Source organism: Grammomys surdaster, unplaced genomic scaffold, assembly GCF_004785775.1.
Source record: "Grammomys surdaster isolate TR1022 unplaced genomic scaffold, NIH_TR_1.0 1166, whole genome shotgun sequence".
Classification (NCBI taxonomy): Eukaryota; Metazoa; Chordata; class Mammalia; order Rodentia; family Muridae; genus Grammomys; species Grammomys surdaster.
In genome coordinates this window covers 2,951,538-2,968,370 of record NW_021605585.1, presented here as the reverse complement: position 1 = coordinate 2,968,370, position 16,833 = coordinate 2,951,538, and the positions used below count along the sequence as shown (strand labels likewise).

Here is a 16,833-nt window from a genome sequence, read left to right as displayed (position 1 = left end):
TTCTGTTGGAGTGACGGTCTCTTTCTTTGTTTGACACCTGATTTTTTTTCTAACATTGGGGACCGGTGGAGTTGCGAAGGTGGATGAATGTGATTAATGTCCGTTTTATGAACGTTCTCAAAGAATAAAAACATTAATAAAAACTTAAATCTTAAAATGAAAAAGAGAACAAAATAGAACAAACTAATTCTTAAGAATGTATCTAATTCCAAGTTCTCAGAATTCCCTATGTTCTCTGTCTAGACATAGATGCTTTCCTATGTTATGAAGGAGAGAGTTATAGAATAGAACATACATGTTTGGCCCTCAAAGAAGTCACATCATTATGGCTTAGAAGGCTCTGGAAGATAGGCAGATTCTGTTTCCAAGATGGAAGAAGTAATGGGGTTCTAAGGATCAAGTGTCCTGCTTGTCATATGCTTTCCATTTGACTAAACTTCAGAGGAACCAAGTTTCCAGTCTGGAATTTCAGACTTGAGTGAGGCAGGCTTTTTAAAGATCTAGTTTAATCCCTCACCCTCCAGATAGCAATTCACTGGACGCTTTCTGTTGAGATGCTCCCCACCTGTGCTCCAGTGTTTCCTGCTGGGTAATTTGCATATGAAAGTAGAACTTGATATGCAAACCAAGGCTTTAAAGGCATCAAGAGTCCTCTTTCCAAATGTCAAAGAAAGAAGCCCACATTCTGGACATTTCTACCTTGGCAACCTGCAGAGGCAGCTTGGCTAACTTCCAAAAGTGGTTCTCACCAGCGTTGTAAGCCACAGCAGTTTACATAGGCACACAAAACCAAAGACAAACAGGATCCAAGGGAAAAAAAGATGCTAAGATCTGGTAGATAAACACTGTGCACACACTGGATGCTTGTTACTTCAGTACAGATTCGGTTTTTTTGCTTTGTTTTGAGAGTCTATAATTACTGCTGTGGCTTATCAGCTTTGCATTTGGCTCACAAACACTTCCTTGTGCCAGCTCTTAACTCAATCTACAATCTACAGAACATCTGTGACGAGGTTACTGTGCCTGTCTCTCTGAAATGTCTCTCACAGGAATAATCCTCTCTGTTCAGCCTCATCTCTTAGTTCCCCAGGCGATAGGGAATTCCTAGCTCAGACTGCCAACTCGAGGTTTTACCACTGTCCCCTAGCTCTGGTACCATGTGCCACTCCATAACAAGCTTCCTTGGCTTTTCTCCAGGCAGTGAGGTGGATGCAGACACAGCAGGTATTGAAATCACGGAGACCCAGGTTCACATTTTACCTCGGCTTACTTGTCTTGAACTTTGGGGAAGGTTTGCCAGTTTTTGATGTGCTCATTTGTAAGTGTTAGAAAGAAGTTCAGGGTGACAAGAAAAGAGACCAAATTCACATTTTAGTGTCTGAACAAGGCAAACTTACTCCTGCTCAACAGGGTTTTCTCAGGAGTGGGAACGCACAAGGGCAGGAAGCGCAGTTGGAGATGGTGACTTTCTTTCCCATTGGCTGGGGCCTGACAGTTTAAAGATTAGCTGGTGTCAACCAAAGAGCATACCTCCGGCTGGACGGAGGCCCCTATGTATGTAGCACGTATGTAGCAGAGGGCTGCTGTGTCTGGCCTCAGTGGGAGAGGATGTGTCTAATCCTGCAGAGTGTTGATGCCCCAAGGTTGGTGGGGGGGACGGAGGTGGGAAGACCTCTCAGAAGCAGAGGGGAGGAACTCTGGGAGGGAGTAAGACCGGAGGCGGGCAGCATTTGGGATGCAATAAAATAAATTAATTAAAAAAAGTAATAGCTGGTGTAAAAAGAACTTTTGGGAAGGAAGAAAAGAAATCAGAATGGCCTTCGCCACTTAATTCACCTAAGCTCCCTAGCAGGGCCTTTGTCTAAAAGGCTTTACTGGGTGGGAAGGTGTTAATATATTTGCATTCAAGGTGCAGGAGATTAAAAGGAGTTGAATTATTTGTTGGAAAGACAAGAAACACAAGTTTTATAGTGTTTCAACGAAAATACTCACATTCGATTTGTTGTGTTGTTTTAACAGCAGGAACATTCCCCTGCTAGGGGCTTGCAGTGCGGATTTTTTTCAGGATCACCAGGTGATTGGGAGCACAACCCACTACCGTTTTCAGATCGCTACCAGGCCACTAGCATCTATTGGAGCAGGCATCGTTTCTCAGTCACTAGACACTCCTTTATTTCAAACCCCACACTGGTGCTTCGTTAACAATAAAAATTATAAGAAAACAAAATGAAAAAGCTCACATACTCGAGCCATGGGAATCCAAACCAGAACCCTACGATTTCAGCATGGCCCTTTAACACAGTGGCGGGACTCTGCTGCCTTAAAGGGTTCTGTGCACTTTGGAAACTGAAACTTAAAAAGACGGGGAAATCGAAACCAGAAAGAATCGGGGAAACTGAAACTGTTCTTTGTTTCTTTTCTCTCTCAGAATTGAGAAAGACAGCAAGCTGCTTACTAACCCAGGGCCTCAGCTTCCTCCTCTGAGAATGCTGTTCTCCGATGACTTCAGTACTTGGGAGCAGACATTTCAAGAACTGATCCAGGAGGAGAAGCCTGGGGCCAAGTGGACCCTGCATTTGGATAAGAACATTGTACCAGATGGTCCAGCCCTGGGATGGAGGCAGCACCAGCAGACAGTACTTGGCAGGTGAGTGGAGTCTCAAGGGCAGCTGGTCCCCTCAAAGACCCCACCAAGAGCAGAGGCTTAGCTGTGCTAGTGCAGCTTCTGACAATTTGTTAGAAAGAACAGGTGTGGCTAGCTAGATTTTCCTAGTCTTTTGTGGTCATGAAGCTAAGCTGGTCAGGGTCCCCTAAAATCCAAGCCCCCATGTTGATTTTTGTTTCTTTGTTTGTTTTGGTTGTTTTCCCAGACAGAGTTTCTTTGTGTGGCCCTGGCTGTCCTGGAACAGGACAGGGTGGACCAGGGTGGCCTCAAACTCAGAGAGCCACCTGCCTCTGCCTCCTGCTCATCTTGTTTAACTTAAAAAGTGTTTCCCTGTGCCAGGTCTCTTTACAAAAGCATTTCAGGAGACCTTGAAGAGTGATCCAAAGTTCCTATGAAGACCTCCGCAGAGGGGAGACCCTCACTCAAGTCTCAGAAAGTCGTGACCACCCAGTAATCTGCTCGAGAACACCATGTGCCAGAGCAAACTCGAGGTTTATTCGGGCATGTGACAACTAGCTGCCGGTCAATTCGTATGCCCATGCAGGAGCTGAATTGACCCCGACAGCCAGTTTGAGAGGGGTTTTTAAAGGGAAAAACCACAAGCCAAGGAATGGGGAGGGGGATGAGGGGTTGTTAAGGTGGCATAACATAAAAATAGCGGAACATTCCAAAGGAACCCAACCTACGTGAGTCGGGGTCATGTGAAAACTCTCTGTACGCTAATCTTTCTCAAGAATGTGGTCCTTCCCTGTCACTGTGGCCTTGTCCTGTCACTGTGGTTCTCAGCTAGGTTCCCAGCTTGGTTCTCAGCTTGGTTCCCAGCTGGCTAACTTGCATTCTAGCCAGTTCCCATAACTAGCCTGTCTACATTCTTAACTTGCTTCATGGCTCTGTTTCTCAGAAAATTTTCCATGTCCTTATAAAGAAAGCCTAAAGAATATTTTATATGTCTAAAAAGGATTCTATATACCCAGCATCTATAATTTTTCACTCTACACCTACAAAGTTTTCCCTCCTGCTCTCTCTTACTGTATCCTCAGTCAGAAAAGCCCTGGCTTTGTATCCAGATGCTCAGCCCTCCCATCAAGAGAAAACATAATAAAACACCTAAAGTGGAAAAATGGATTTATCTACAGTTTGGGTCCAGATGGGGGATGTGATTGTTCACAGTCTGTCTCTGCCTCTCTTATAGCACTATTATAATTCACGGAGAAGACAAGACATCTGTATGTTAGCAGAAATGTTGGAGTGCCCCACTGTAGTTGCCAGATGATACCAGGGAACACAAGGTTCCTTCTTTGGGTCCTTAATCTCCTCACTAAAAGGATTTTAGAGCGGACACTCAAATGGAAGTTTGAGGACAATTTTATTAGAGTTTAAAAGAAAAGTTCCAGCTTAGGTAAGCTGTAAAGCTCGGCAGCTGCCTGGAGGAGGAGAAGGGGCAAGAGGCCATACCCTAGGATTTAAGTTTCTATGGAGCTTCATGGTGTTAGACAGCCACACAGCAGAGACAAGACATGTAGAGGCCAAGGAAACAAGGCTGATGTCATGGAAAACATGCTTAGAGCAGAGGTTACATTTTTCTGAGCATTTGGTTTCAGACCAGGGATGTGGGACTGCTGTGCATATTTTACATATCAAAACAGACCTGGCCTCTAGTTTCTCCCAGCATCCCTCAGTCCCTACCTGACATACCTAGCCCTCAACCCTGAACTTTCTACCCCAGGGGCTGGGGTCCCTTCCTTCAGAGGCTCCTCCCTATATAATCCATACATTTTAGTCCCTCCTCCTCCTCCTCCTCCTCCTCCTCCTTCTCCTCCTACTCTTCCTCTCTCTCTCTCTCTCTCTCTCTCTCTCTCTCTCTCTCTCTCTCTGCCTACCCTTTCTCTCTTTCCCCTCTTCCCTCTCCCCTTTTTTCTCTCCTCAATCCTCTCTCCCCTGCCTCTCTCCTGACCCACCCTTCCTCTCTTTCTCTTCTCCCTCCCCCTCCCCATGGTGACTTTCCTGACCTTGGTCCCAGTTAACTTGCCCAAGAGCAGCTTCCCAATAAACCTGCCTTTAATATAATCTAATCCAGCTTGAATTGGCTCATTTCGCTGGCAGAGAAATAGCCTATCACTGATTAATTTAGAAACGTGAACAGACTTATAAAGCCAGGCAAGGAGAGTTGCTATGCTAGGTCAGATTAGGTCCTACCATAAGGAGCAGGAATCCTGGGAAGAAAAAATATAATATCATTTAAAGGATATTTCACCTATCTCCCTAGCACTGTTTAAGGTGAACTTTGTAGAGGTTGTCCTTCCTTCCTGAGGGGTGGTAAATTGGTCAGGTGCTTAGCCAGTCCCATTAGAATGTTAAATATCCACCCAGGCAATACATTTTATTCTCTTTTTTTTTTTATATATATTTCTTTTGATCTTTCCTCTGTGCTTTAGAATAGCTTTTGTTTCTTTTATTTTTTTTTATTTTTTTTTATTGGATGTTTTATTTACATTTCCTATGTTGTCCCCTTACCCCATCCCCCACCCACCCCGGAACCCCCAATCCCCTCACCCCTCCTCCTTCTTCTCTGTGGATGTAACCTCTATCTACCCTGCCCCCACTCCCACCTCCCCACCCTCAAAATTCCCACCCCCTGGGGCGTCCAGCCTTCATGAGGTCAAGGATCTCATCTTCCACCTGTGCCCAGCAGGGCCCTCCACTCTTACATATTCAGCTGAAGCCCTGGATCCCTCCCTAAGTGCTCCCAGGCTGGTGGTTTAGACCCTGGGAGCTGTGGTTGGTTGGTATTGTTGCTCTCCTCATGGTGCCACAAACCCTTTCAGCTCTCCTTCAGTCTTCACTCTAACTCCTCTATTGAGAAACCCATGATCAGTTCAATGGCTAGTTGTGAGCATCTGCCTCTGAATATGTCAGACTCTTGAAGACCTTTGAGGAGATATTCATATCAGGCTCTTATCAGCATCCACTTCCTGACTTCCACATCAGCATCTACCTTTGGTGACTGCACATGGGATGGATACTCAGGTGGAGTGGTCTTCAGACGGCCCCTCCTTCAGTTTCTGTCCCTCACTTTGTCTCCATATTTGTTCCCTTGAGTATTTTGTTGCTCCTTCTAAGAAGGACCGAATCACCCCCACTTTGTCTTCCTTCTTTATGGGCTTCATGTGGCCTGTGAGTTGCATCTTGGGCATTTCAAGGTTCTAGGCTAATATCCAATAATCAGTGAGTGAATACCATGTGTGTTCTTTTGTGATTGGCTTACTTCACTCAGGATGATAATTTCTAGTTCCATCCATTTACCTAGGAACCTCTTGAATTCATTGTTTTTAATAGCTGAGTAATACTCCATTGTGTAAATATACCACATTTTTTAAATCCATTCCTCAGTTGAAGGACATCTGGGTTCTTTCCAGCTCCTGGCTATTATAAATAAGGCTGCTATGAACATAGTTGAGCATATGTCCTTATTATATGTTCGAGCATCTTCTGGGTATATGCCTAGGAGTGGTATAGCTGGATCCTCGGATAATGCTATGTCCAATTTTCTGAGGAACCGCCAGATTGATTTCCAAAGTGGTTGCACCATCTTGCAGTCCCACCAACAATGGAGGAGTGTTCCTCTTTCTCCACACCCTCGCCAGCATCTACTATCACCTAAGTTTTTAATCTTAGCCATTCTGACTGGTGTGAGATGGAATCTCAGGGTTGTTTTGATTTGCATTTCCCTGATGACTAAGGATGCTGAACATTTCTTTAGGTGCTTCTCGGCCATTCGAGTTTCTTCCGTTGAAAATTCTTTGTTAAGCTCTATACCCCATTTTTTAATAGGGTAATTTGGTTGTCTGGAGTCTAATTTCTTGAGTTCTTTGTATATATTGGATATTAGCCCTCTATCAGATGAAGGATTGGTAAAGATCTTTTCCCAATTTGTTGGTTGTCGTTTTGTCCTATTGACAGTGTCCTTTGCCTTACAGAAACTCTTTAATTTTATGAAGTCCCATTTGTCAATTCTTGATCTTAGAGCATATGCCATTGGAGTTCTGTTCAGGAACTTTTCCCCTGTGCCCAAGTATTTGAGGGTCTTCCCCACCTTCTCTTCTATTAGTTTCAGTGTATCTGGTTTTATGTGGAGGTCCTTTATCCACTTAGACTTGAGCTTTGTACAAGGGGATAAGAATGGATCAATTTTCATTCTTCTACATGTTGTCCTCCAGTTGAACCAGCACCATTTGTTGAAAATGCTGTCCTTTTTCCACTGGACAGTTTTAGCTCCTTTGTCAAAGATCAAGTGACCATAGGAGTGTGGGTTCATTTCTGGGTCTTCAATTCTATTCCATTGATCTTCCTGCCTGTCTCTGTACCAATACCAGGTAGTTTTTATCACTATTGCTCTGTAGTACAGCTTGAGGTCAGGGATGGTGATTCCTCCAGAAGTTCTTTTATTGTTGAGAATAGTTTTCGCTATCCTGGGATTTTTGTTATTCCATATGAATTTGAGAATTTCCTTTTCTAACTCTGTGAAGAATTGAGTTGGGATTTTAATGGGGATTGCATTGAATCTGTAGATTGCTTTTGGCAAGATGGCCATTTTTATTATATTAATCCTGCCAATCCATGAGCATGGGAGATCTTTCCATCTTCTGAGATCTTCTTCAATTTCTTTCTTCAGAGACTTGAAGTTCTTGTCGTACAGGTCTTTCACTTGCTTGGTTAGATTCACACCAAGGTATTTTATATTATTTGCAACTATTATGAAGGGTGTCATTTCCCTAATGTCTTTTTCAGTCTGTTTATCTTTCATGTAGAGGAAGGCTACTGATTTGTTTGAGTGGATTTTATAACCAGCCACTTTGCTGAAGTTGTTTATCAGGTTTAGGAGTTCTCTGGTGGAAGTTTGGGGGTCACTTAAGTATACTATCATATCATCTGCAAATAGAGATATTTTGACTTCTTTCTTTCCTATTTGTATCCCTTTGACTTCTTTTTGTTGTCTAATTGCTCTGGCTAAGACTTCCAGTACTATATTGAATAGGTAGGGGGAGAGTGGGCAGCCTTGTCTAGTCCCTGATCTTAGTGGGATTGCTTCAAGTTTCTCTCCATTTAGCTTGATGTTGGCTACTGGTTTGCTGTAAATTGCTTTTACTATGTTTAGGTAGGGGCCTTGAATTCCTGATCTTTCCAAGACTTTTATCATGAAGGGATGTTGAATTTTGTCAAATGCTTTCTCAGCATCTAGTGAGATGATCATGTGGTTTTTTTTCTTTAAGTTTGTTTATATAGTGGATTACATTGATGGATTTCTGAATATTGAACCATCCCTGCATTCCTGGGATAAAACCTACTTGATCATGTTGGATGATTGTTTTGATGTGGTCTTGGATTCTGTTTGCTAGAATTTTATTGAGTATTTTTGCATCAATGTTCATAAGGGAGATTGGTCTGAAGTTCTCTTTCTTTGTCGGGTCCTTGTGGGGTTTGGGTATGAGTGTAATTTTTGCTTCATAGAACGAATTGGGTAGTGTTCCTTCTGTCTCTATTCTGTGGAATAGTTTGAAGAAAATTGGTATTAGGTCTTCCTTGAAGGTCTGATAGAATTCAGCACTAAAACCATCTGGTCCTGGGCTTTTTTTAGTGGGGAGACTTTTAATGACTGCTGCTATTTCCTGAGGGGTTATGGGACTATTTAGATGGTTTATCTGCTCCTGGTTTAACTTCGGTATCTGGTGTCTGTCTAGGAAATTGTTCATTTCATCCAGGTTTTCCAGTTTTGTTGAGTATAGGCCTTTGTAGTAGGATCTGATGATTTTTTAAATTTCTTCCGTTTCTGTTGTTATGTCTCCCTTTTCAGTTCTGATTTTATTAATTTGGATACTGTCTCTGTGCCCTCTGGTTAATCTGGCTAACAGTTTATCTATCTTGTTGATTTTCTCAAAGAACCAGCTCCTGGTTTTATTGATATTTTGTATTGTTCTTTCTGTTTCTATTTGGTTGATTTCAGCCCTGAGTTTGATTATTTCCTGCCTTCTACTCCTCCTGGCTGTATTTGCTTCTTTTTGTTCTAGAGTTTTTAGTTGTGCAGTCAAGTAGTTAGTGTGTGCTCTTTCCAGTTTCTTTTTGTAGGCGCTTAGAGCTATGAGTTTTCCTCTTATCACTGCCTTCATGGAGTCCCACAAGTTTTGGTATGATGTGTCCTCATTTTCATTGAATTCTAAAAAGTCTTTTATTTCTTTCTTTATTTCTTCCTTGACCAAGTCATCATTGAGTAGAGAGTTGTTCAGTTTCCATGTGCACGTGGGTTTTCCATTGGTTTTCTCATTATTAAAGACCAGTCTTAGTCCGTGGTGATCTGATAAGATGCAAGGGATTATTTCAGTCTTTTTGTATCTGTAGAGGCTTGTTTTGTGACCAATTATAAGGTCTATTTTGGAGAAGGTACCATGAGGTGCTGAGAAAAAGGTATATTCTTTTGTTTTAGGATGAAATGTTCTATAGATGTTTGTTAAGTCCATTTGGTTCATAACTTCTGTTAATGTCAAAGTGTCTCGGTTTAGTTTCTGTTTCCATGATCTGTCCATTGCTGAGAGTGGGGTGTTGAAATCCCCCACTATTATTGTGTGAGGTGTAATGTGTGTTTTGAGCTTTAGTAAAGTTTCTTTTATGTATGTAGGTGCCCTTGCATTTGGAGCATAGATGTTCAGAATTGAGAGTTCACCTTGGTAGCTTTTTCCTTTGATGAGTATGAAGTGTCCTTCCTTATCTTTTTTGATTAATTTTGGATGGAAGTCGATTTTATTTGATATTAGAATGGCTACTCCAGCTTGTTTCTTGGGACCATTGTCTTGGAAAATTGTTTTCCACCCTTTTATTCTGAGATAGTGTCTGTCTTTGTCACTGAGGTACGTTTCTTGTATGCAGCAAAATTCTGGGTCTTGTTTGTGTATCCAGTCTGATAGTCTGAGTCTTTTTATTGGGGAATTGAGACCATTGATGTTAAGAGATATTAAGGAAAAATGACTGTGGCTTCCTGTTATTTTTGTTATTAGAGGTAAAGTTATGTTCGTATAGTTATCTTCTTTTGAGGTTGTTGGAAGATTACTTCCTTGCTTTTTCTAGGTTGTAGTTTCCCTCCTTTTGTTGGCGTTTTCCATCAATTATCCTTTGAAGTGCTGGGTTTGTGGGAAGATTTTGTGCAAATTTCGTTTTGTCATGGAATATCTTGGTTTCACCATCTATAGTGATTGAGAGTTTTGCTGGGTATAGTAATCTGGGCTGGCAATTGTGTTCTTTTAGGGTCTGTATGATGTCAGTCCAGGCTCTTCTGGCTTTTATAGTCTCTGGTGAGAAGTCTGGTGTTATTCTTATAGGTCTGCCTTTATATGTTACTTGACCTTTTTCCCTTACTGCTTGTAGTATTTTTTCTTTGTTTTGTGCATCTGATGTTTTGATTATTATGTGACAGGAAGTATTTCTTTTCTGGTCTAGTCTATTTGGTGTTCTGTAGGCTTCTTGTATGTTTATGGACATCTTGTTCTTTAGGTTAGGGAAGTTTTCCTCAATAATTTTGTTGAAGATATTTACTGGCCCTTTAAGTTGGGAATCTTCATTCTCATCTATACCTATTATCCTTAGGTTTGGTCTTCTCATTGTGTCCTGGATTTCCTGGATGTTTTGAGTTAGGAGTTTTTTGCGTTTTTCATTTTCTTTGACAACTGTGTCAATATTTTCCACCGTATCTTCTGCATTTGAGATTCTCTCTTCTATCTCTTGTATTCAGTTAGTGATGCTTGCGTCTGTGACTCCTGATCTCTTTCTTAGGTTTTCTATCTCCATGGTTGTCTCCCTTTGAACTTTCTTTATTGTTTCTATTTCCAGTTTCAGATCCTGAATGCTTTTGTTTAATTCCTTCTTTGTGTTTTCTTGCATTTCTTTAAGGGATTTCTGTGATTCCTCTTTAAGGGCTTCTATCTGTTTACTTGTACTCTCCTGTATTTCTTTAAGGGAGTTACTTAATTCCTTCTTATAATCCTCTATCATCATCATGAGAAGTGATTTTAATTCTGAATCCTGCTTTTCAGGTGTGATGGGATGTTCAGGGCTTGCTATATTGGGAGAACTGGGCACTGATGATGCCAAGAAACTTTGGTTTCTGTTGCTTATGTTCTTGTGCTTGCCTTTCACCATCTGGTTAACTCTAGTGGTACCTGCCCTCACTGTGTAAGACTGGAGTCTGTATTTCCAGTTATCTTGCTTATTGCAGAGCTCCTCAGAGTCCAGATGTCTCTGTGGTCTTATGCTCCTAATCTCCTGGGTGGAAGAACTCCTGGGACTCAGGCCACCTCTTGGATCTGGAAATCCTTCTGCTCTGAGTGCAGTGGCTCCTCGGCTGCTCTGAGTGCAGTGGGTCCTGGATGACTCAGGATTCAGTTTCAGCTGCTCTGAGTGCAGTGGCTCCTGGATGACTCAGGATTCAGTTTCTCCACAGGACAGGAGCAGACCAACTCTGTGTCAGCTGCTCTGAGTGCAGTGGCTCCAGCTGCTCTGAGTGCAGTGGGTCCCCGATGACTCAGGATTCAGTTTCAGCTGCTCTGAGTGCAGTGGCTCCTCGATGACTCAGGATTCAATTTCTCCACAGGACAGGAGCAGACCAACTCTGTGTCTGCTCCAGCCCAAAGGACCAGGCAGGGGTGGAAGGGAAGTGGAATTCCGGAGGGGCGGGGTTTGGGTAGCTGCTGTGCCCTGAATGTCCCTGGCTCCCAGATGTATCTCTGGGGCTTAGGGAGTGAGATGGATTTCTTACCAGCTGCTCTGAGTGCAGTGGCTCCTGGATGACTCAGGATTCAGTTTCTCCACAGGACAGGAGCAGACCGACTCTGTGTCTGCTCCAGCCCAAAGGCACATTTTATTCTCTTGACCAAAAGGAATTTGTCCTTAGTGTACTTTTACTGCTATTCTAAGGCTTAGCTTTAGTTTTGGGATCTTTTTGATTTGACATTCTCAGGAGATAGGAACTTCTTACTCAGGGCCTGGAGCTTCTAAAGTAGGCCTTTTCCTCTTCCAGCATTGCATTTACTGTAGGGAGCTGTAATTGGAAAAAAAAAAAAAAGGAGTCCTCCTGGCTATTCCTGACCAGCCCCTCCAGGCCGCAGCAACTCTCTGGGCTTGGCCCCTGCTTACCCCTAGAGCCTGGAGCCTAAGAACTGACTAAGATCAAACAGTCACTTTGCATATCACTTTACAGAAAGCTTGTAAACAAAGGGAGCAGACTAAAACCCGGGTCCTGGAGTGTCTGAGGAACAGCCCTTCATTATTGGCCACCATCAGGTATCCTCTCCTTGTCAGCAGTTTAAAGATGGCTGGCCTAGGAAGTCAAACCCTCTTTTTCCAGAACCCTAGGGACTTTTCTAGGGCTCCTAAAACCCTCTGCTCTTTTTTCCCTCTTCAAGGGTACCTGCCCACCCTTGCCCTACCTCAAACTGTGTTTTATCTCTTATGAAGCCTCAGCCACAGGTCTCCACATGTTCTGATCTGTTAGTCATGTTGCTCATTAGAGGTGATGTTCTGTAGTAGGTAGATGAACAAGGTTAGTTTCAGTGGCCTAGGCTGAGAACACAACCCTTTCCCACTTGTCCTTTGTATTTCAAGCAAGCTGTGTATATATTGTATTGTTCACTTTTCTTGGCTGACAAGGGACTCAGTAATACCTTTGAGGAATAATATAAAGAGAGTCAATATTGAAAGGCCTGTCTCAAAATAGGCACTTTATAGAAGTTTCATGTTATCATAGTGAAGAAGCATTGAATATAGTAGAATTCTCTCCTTCTCTTCCTCCTCCTCCTCCTTCTCCTCCTCCTCTTCCTCTTTCTTTTTCAAGACAGGGTTTCTCTGTGTAGCCTGCGGCCACGAGTCGAACGGGTTCACCTGAAAAGAGGGCTGGGAACGAAAATGGATGGAGGATGAGAAGAGATGAAACCAAGACAAAGTTTTCTGATCAAGGCTCGATGGTTTAATATTCAGCTTTCAATTTAAAGGGAAAGAGCCCGCCCGAACCCTTTCTAGTTTCAGCCAGGAGAGTTGGGTGGGAAAATCTGTTCTTGGTTGTGGGTCAAGGCCGGAGATGTCTCAAGGCAAGCCCAGGGGCAGTTCTTCTTTCAAGTTCCTGTAGCAGGATCTAGGTGCAGCTAAGGTGGGTTACTCCACCTAGGTGTCTATTGATATGCAGGCAAGGTGGTTAGTTCCACCTAGGTCCTATTATCTGGTCTATGGTGGTAAACTAGGTCTCAGGCCTGTTCACGGCTGGGAGAAGGGCACACTGGAACTTACTTGCTAGCCTTGAACTCAAGAGACCTGCCTGCCTCTGGTCTCCAAGTGATGGGATTAAAGACTTGTGGAGTGCTGTTACCAGCTGGCTAACAATTTTTCTTCCTTTAAGACTTCCAGAGATGCTTTCCCTATCAAAGAGGCAGACCTAGTAATAACAGGAAAGTATCTAAAAGAGTTTGCCTCTTGTTCATATTTATCTGTGACCATGTCACTCAAAATTATGTAAAGTTCTCCACATTGAAGGCGATTCCTAGAATCCCTTGGCTGACCATTTCCTCTCAGGTCAGTGGTCAGCTAAGGACACAGAGGATTTCTTTCTTCTGCCTACAGGTTCCAGTGTTCCAGATGCTACAGACATTGGACCTCTGCTCAAGTAAAGATCTTGTGTCACATGTACCAGGATGCTTTGAAATCCCAGGGCCGGGTACTCATGAGGATCTTTGGTCAGAGGTGCCAGAAGTGTTTTGGGTCTCAATTTGAGAATCCTGAGTTCTCCACAGAGAACATCAAAAGGATTCTGAATAACCTCGTTAATTATATTCTGCAGCGATATTATGGACACAGGAAGCTAGCACCGATCTTGAATGTGTCTTTGGATGAGACATCTTTGGATGGGCCCCACGACACACTCAACTGTGAGGCGTGCAGTCTGAGCCCCTATGGAAGGTGTGCCCTTGCACACAAAGTAAGACTGCCCAGATCCCCAGCTCCATCACCAAAGAGCCAGGGTTCCTCTCCAGCGAAGAGCTGCCCTCCTTCACCTCAGACTGGAAATACAGATTTTAGGAATAGGACATTTCAGGATGTTAGAGAGCCGTGGGAAATGGGGTCACCACTTTTACTAATTTTGTCTGTTGCTGCACTTTGCCTTATTCACTTCATTAAATAATAGATTTATCATCTTGTTTTAATCCCATGGTGATCAATAAAATGGATGTCATTTCAATATGACAGTGAATTCATGTGGGATCAATTAAGGTCAAGTATGTAGAATAAAACTGCTTTCCTGGACATGCTCTGAAAATAGCCTAAACCATGGACCACACATACTGAACCCAATAACAAGTTTGTATTGAATTGCTGAACTGTCTGCACTAGCTTGCTCACTTATTGTTCTCAAGCTACGTTGATTAAATCTTGATGATAACTAAGTGTCACGTGTGTTATGAAATATAAAGGGGCAGCTGGAGTAAGGGAGTACCTGGTGGGTCCCTGCCAATGTGTTCCCCTGAGACATCATGCCATGTGGCAGATCTGGTGTAAGGGAGTTTTATTGTGGGGGGAAGGGGACTGGGGACCTGGAGAAGTGGGTAGCAGAGCTATGGTGGCAGAGAAGGGGGGACAGAGTAGGACAGAAAAAGAGAGAGGCTGGCCAGTAACTCATGGGAACAGAAAGGGAAAGAGGAATGGGGGGGAACTTGGGAGTGAACAGTCCTCTATAGGCTGCCCCTGCGGCACCTGGGCACCTGGTGGGCAGCAGGTAATGACGTAAGCCTAGGTCCCTGGGAGAAGCTTACTGCAATCTTCTGTTAACTAACAAGTATTATCGTAAATTTACTGTGGCAGAGGGGGTAATGCTCCCCCCACCAAAAATGCCCTTCTTCATATCCTCTAGAATGTGTTAATAAACTGTATTTGTTGGAAGAATGGACTTTATAAACATGATTAATTATGAGATTTTGAGGTACATTGTCTTGCTTTGTTGAGATGAATAATAACAGAAGGTCCTATTTTATTTTGTCTTTTTCCTCAGGGTCTACCAAAAGCTCATTGCTGAAGGCTTGATCTTGGGGTAATGGTGCTGTGGGAGGTAGTAAAGAGTTTAGGACATGGGCTTAAGGGGGCGTGGATTGCTAGAGCATGGTCTTGTAATACTGAGCCCCTTGCCTGTTTGTTCATTTCTCTTACTTCCCAGTGATTATTAGGTGAGCATCCTCTTTGTCCCTCTACTTAACAACAGTCCAGTAGACACACTAATGCCTGCAACATGGTACCAAAATAAATATTTCCCAGATATTTTGTCAGAGCAGGGGAAATCAAGGAATACATCCATAAGAGAGAGGCAACAGAGTCAACAACAGGAGAGGAGGTTTGAGGATAGAAGCAAAGTGTTTAAAAAATGAAGGGAACACTCACCAACAATTAGAAGTTGACTTTTGAAAGCTCAGGCAGCAGAAATGGGCTCTTCTGTGCAGCCTGCCATCACATGACTTTATATTTTATTCATTTTTCATCTATTTTTAGAGTGTGTGTTTATGTGTGCGTGCATGTATGTATGTATTTGTGCATATGTATGTTTTGAAGACCTCCGCAGAGGGGAGACCCTCTCTCAAGTCTCAGGAAGTCTCGAACACCCAGTAATCTGCTCGAGACACCATGTACCGGAGCAATTGCGAGGTTGTTTATTAGGGCGTGACAACTAGCTGCCCGTCAATTCGTATGCCCACGCAGGAGCTGAATTGACCCCGACTGCCAGTTTGAAAGGGGTTTTTAAAGGGAAAAACCACAAACCAAGGAATGAGGAGGGGGTGAGGGGGTTGCTATGGTGGTATAACATAAAAATAGTGGAACATTCCAAAGGAACCCAACCTACATGAGTCAGGGTCAGGTAAAAACTCTCTGTACGCTTATCTTTCTCAAGAATGTGGTCCTGCCCTGTCACTGTGGCCTTGCCCTGTCACTGCGGTTCCCAGCTTGGTTCTCAACTTGGTTCTCAGCTTGGTTCCACCTAGTTCACTTGCATTCTTTCTTAACTCTTTGCAGATAGGCCAGTTCCAGTAATGGTGACTGGTCTTTCCACATTCCTAACTTGCTTCATGCCTTGGTTTTTCCATGTCTTTATAAAGAAAGCCAAAAGAATATTTTATATCTAAAAAGGATTCTATATACCCAGTATCTATAATTTTTCACTCTACAGTTTGTGTGGGTGTGTATGTGTGAGTATATATGTGTATGTATGTATGTATGTATGTATGTATGTGTTTGTGCATATTGTATATGTGCATGCATGTGTGCATGTGTATGTATATGTGTGTGTGTGTGTGTGTGTGTGTTTGTACATGTCATGGACAGAACACATGTGGAGGTCAGAGGAAAACTTTCTGGAGCTTATTTTCTCTGTTCATCACATGAGTTCTGGGAGTTCTGGAGCTGAAGTCATGTCAGGTTTGGCTGCAGACATTTTTACAAGTTGAGCCATTCTTTGTCTCAACTGTGTACATGATCAACGAGGATGACTTTGGACACCAAACTTCCAGAACTCTAAGGTAGTAAATCCATATTGAGGTACCAAGTTTGTGGTCATTTATTCAGCAGCCATAGGAAACCAGCGTCCTAGAAGGAATAGGCTTTAGGTATTGTTCAGTTTCATGAAAACAGAACATTTCTGTATTAGAAACCTGGACTATTCCCATTCCCTCTTGTCCCTCTGTCCTATAAAACCCACTCAAATTGTCATGTCACTAAGGGATTCCCTTGGATTTAATACTTCCTGGAGCTATCATGGTTTCTTGTGGCTTTTAGGTGTCACCTGGGAAGTATGCAGGAGTGTGCTGACCTGGGATTCCACGACATAACACTGCATCTTTCATGTCCTTGATCTGTCTGTTAAATGTTTCTGTGTGGCTGCCACTCTGCCTTCACTATATGACCATGGTTAAAAACACCCTCAGAAGCACAGTGGACCTTCTGGCCTAAGTCACCTGAGCTCATCACTTCCCAGTTATATTTCATGCTGTCACCTTCATCATCCTCTCTATTGTCAAGTTGTTCCTGCCTCTTCTCTCCATGTTTCCCTGTTGTCCTTGATCGCTCCTTAGGACAGGATTGCCCACAGACAAGAAGGA

At 43.0% G+C, this 16,833-nt stretch overlaps 1 protein-coding gene across 1 annotated transcript; it reads left to right on the top strand.

Annotated features, from left to right (window-relative positions):
• Window positions 1–2,405: 2,405 nt before the first annotated feature.
• Rtp4 (receptor transporter protein 4) lies at window positions 2,406–14,140 on the top strand. The gene is made up of 2 exons (XM_028783890.1): window positions 2,406–2,647; window positions 13,319–14,140. The coding sequence occupies exons 1-2, from the start codon at window positions 2,487–2,489 to the stop codon at window positions 13,875–13,877; spliced, it is 720 nt and encodes a 239-aa protein (XP_028639723.1). The 5' UTR covers window positions 2,406–2,486; the 3' UTR covers window positions 13,878–14,140.
• The last annotated feature ends 2,693 nt before the right edge of the window (window positions 14,141–16,833 follow it).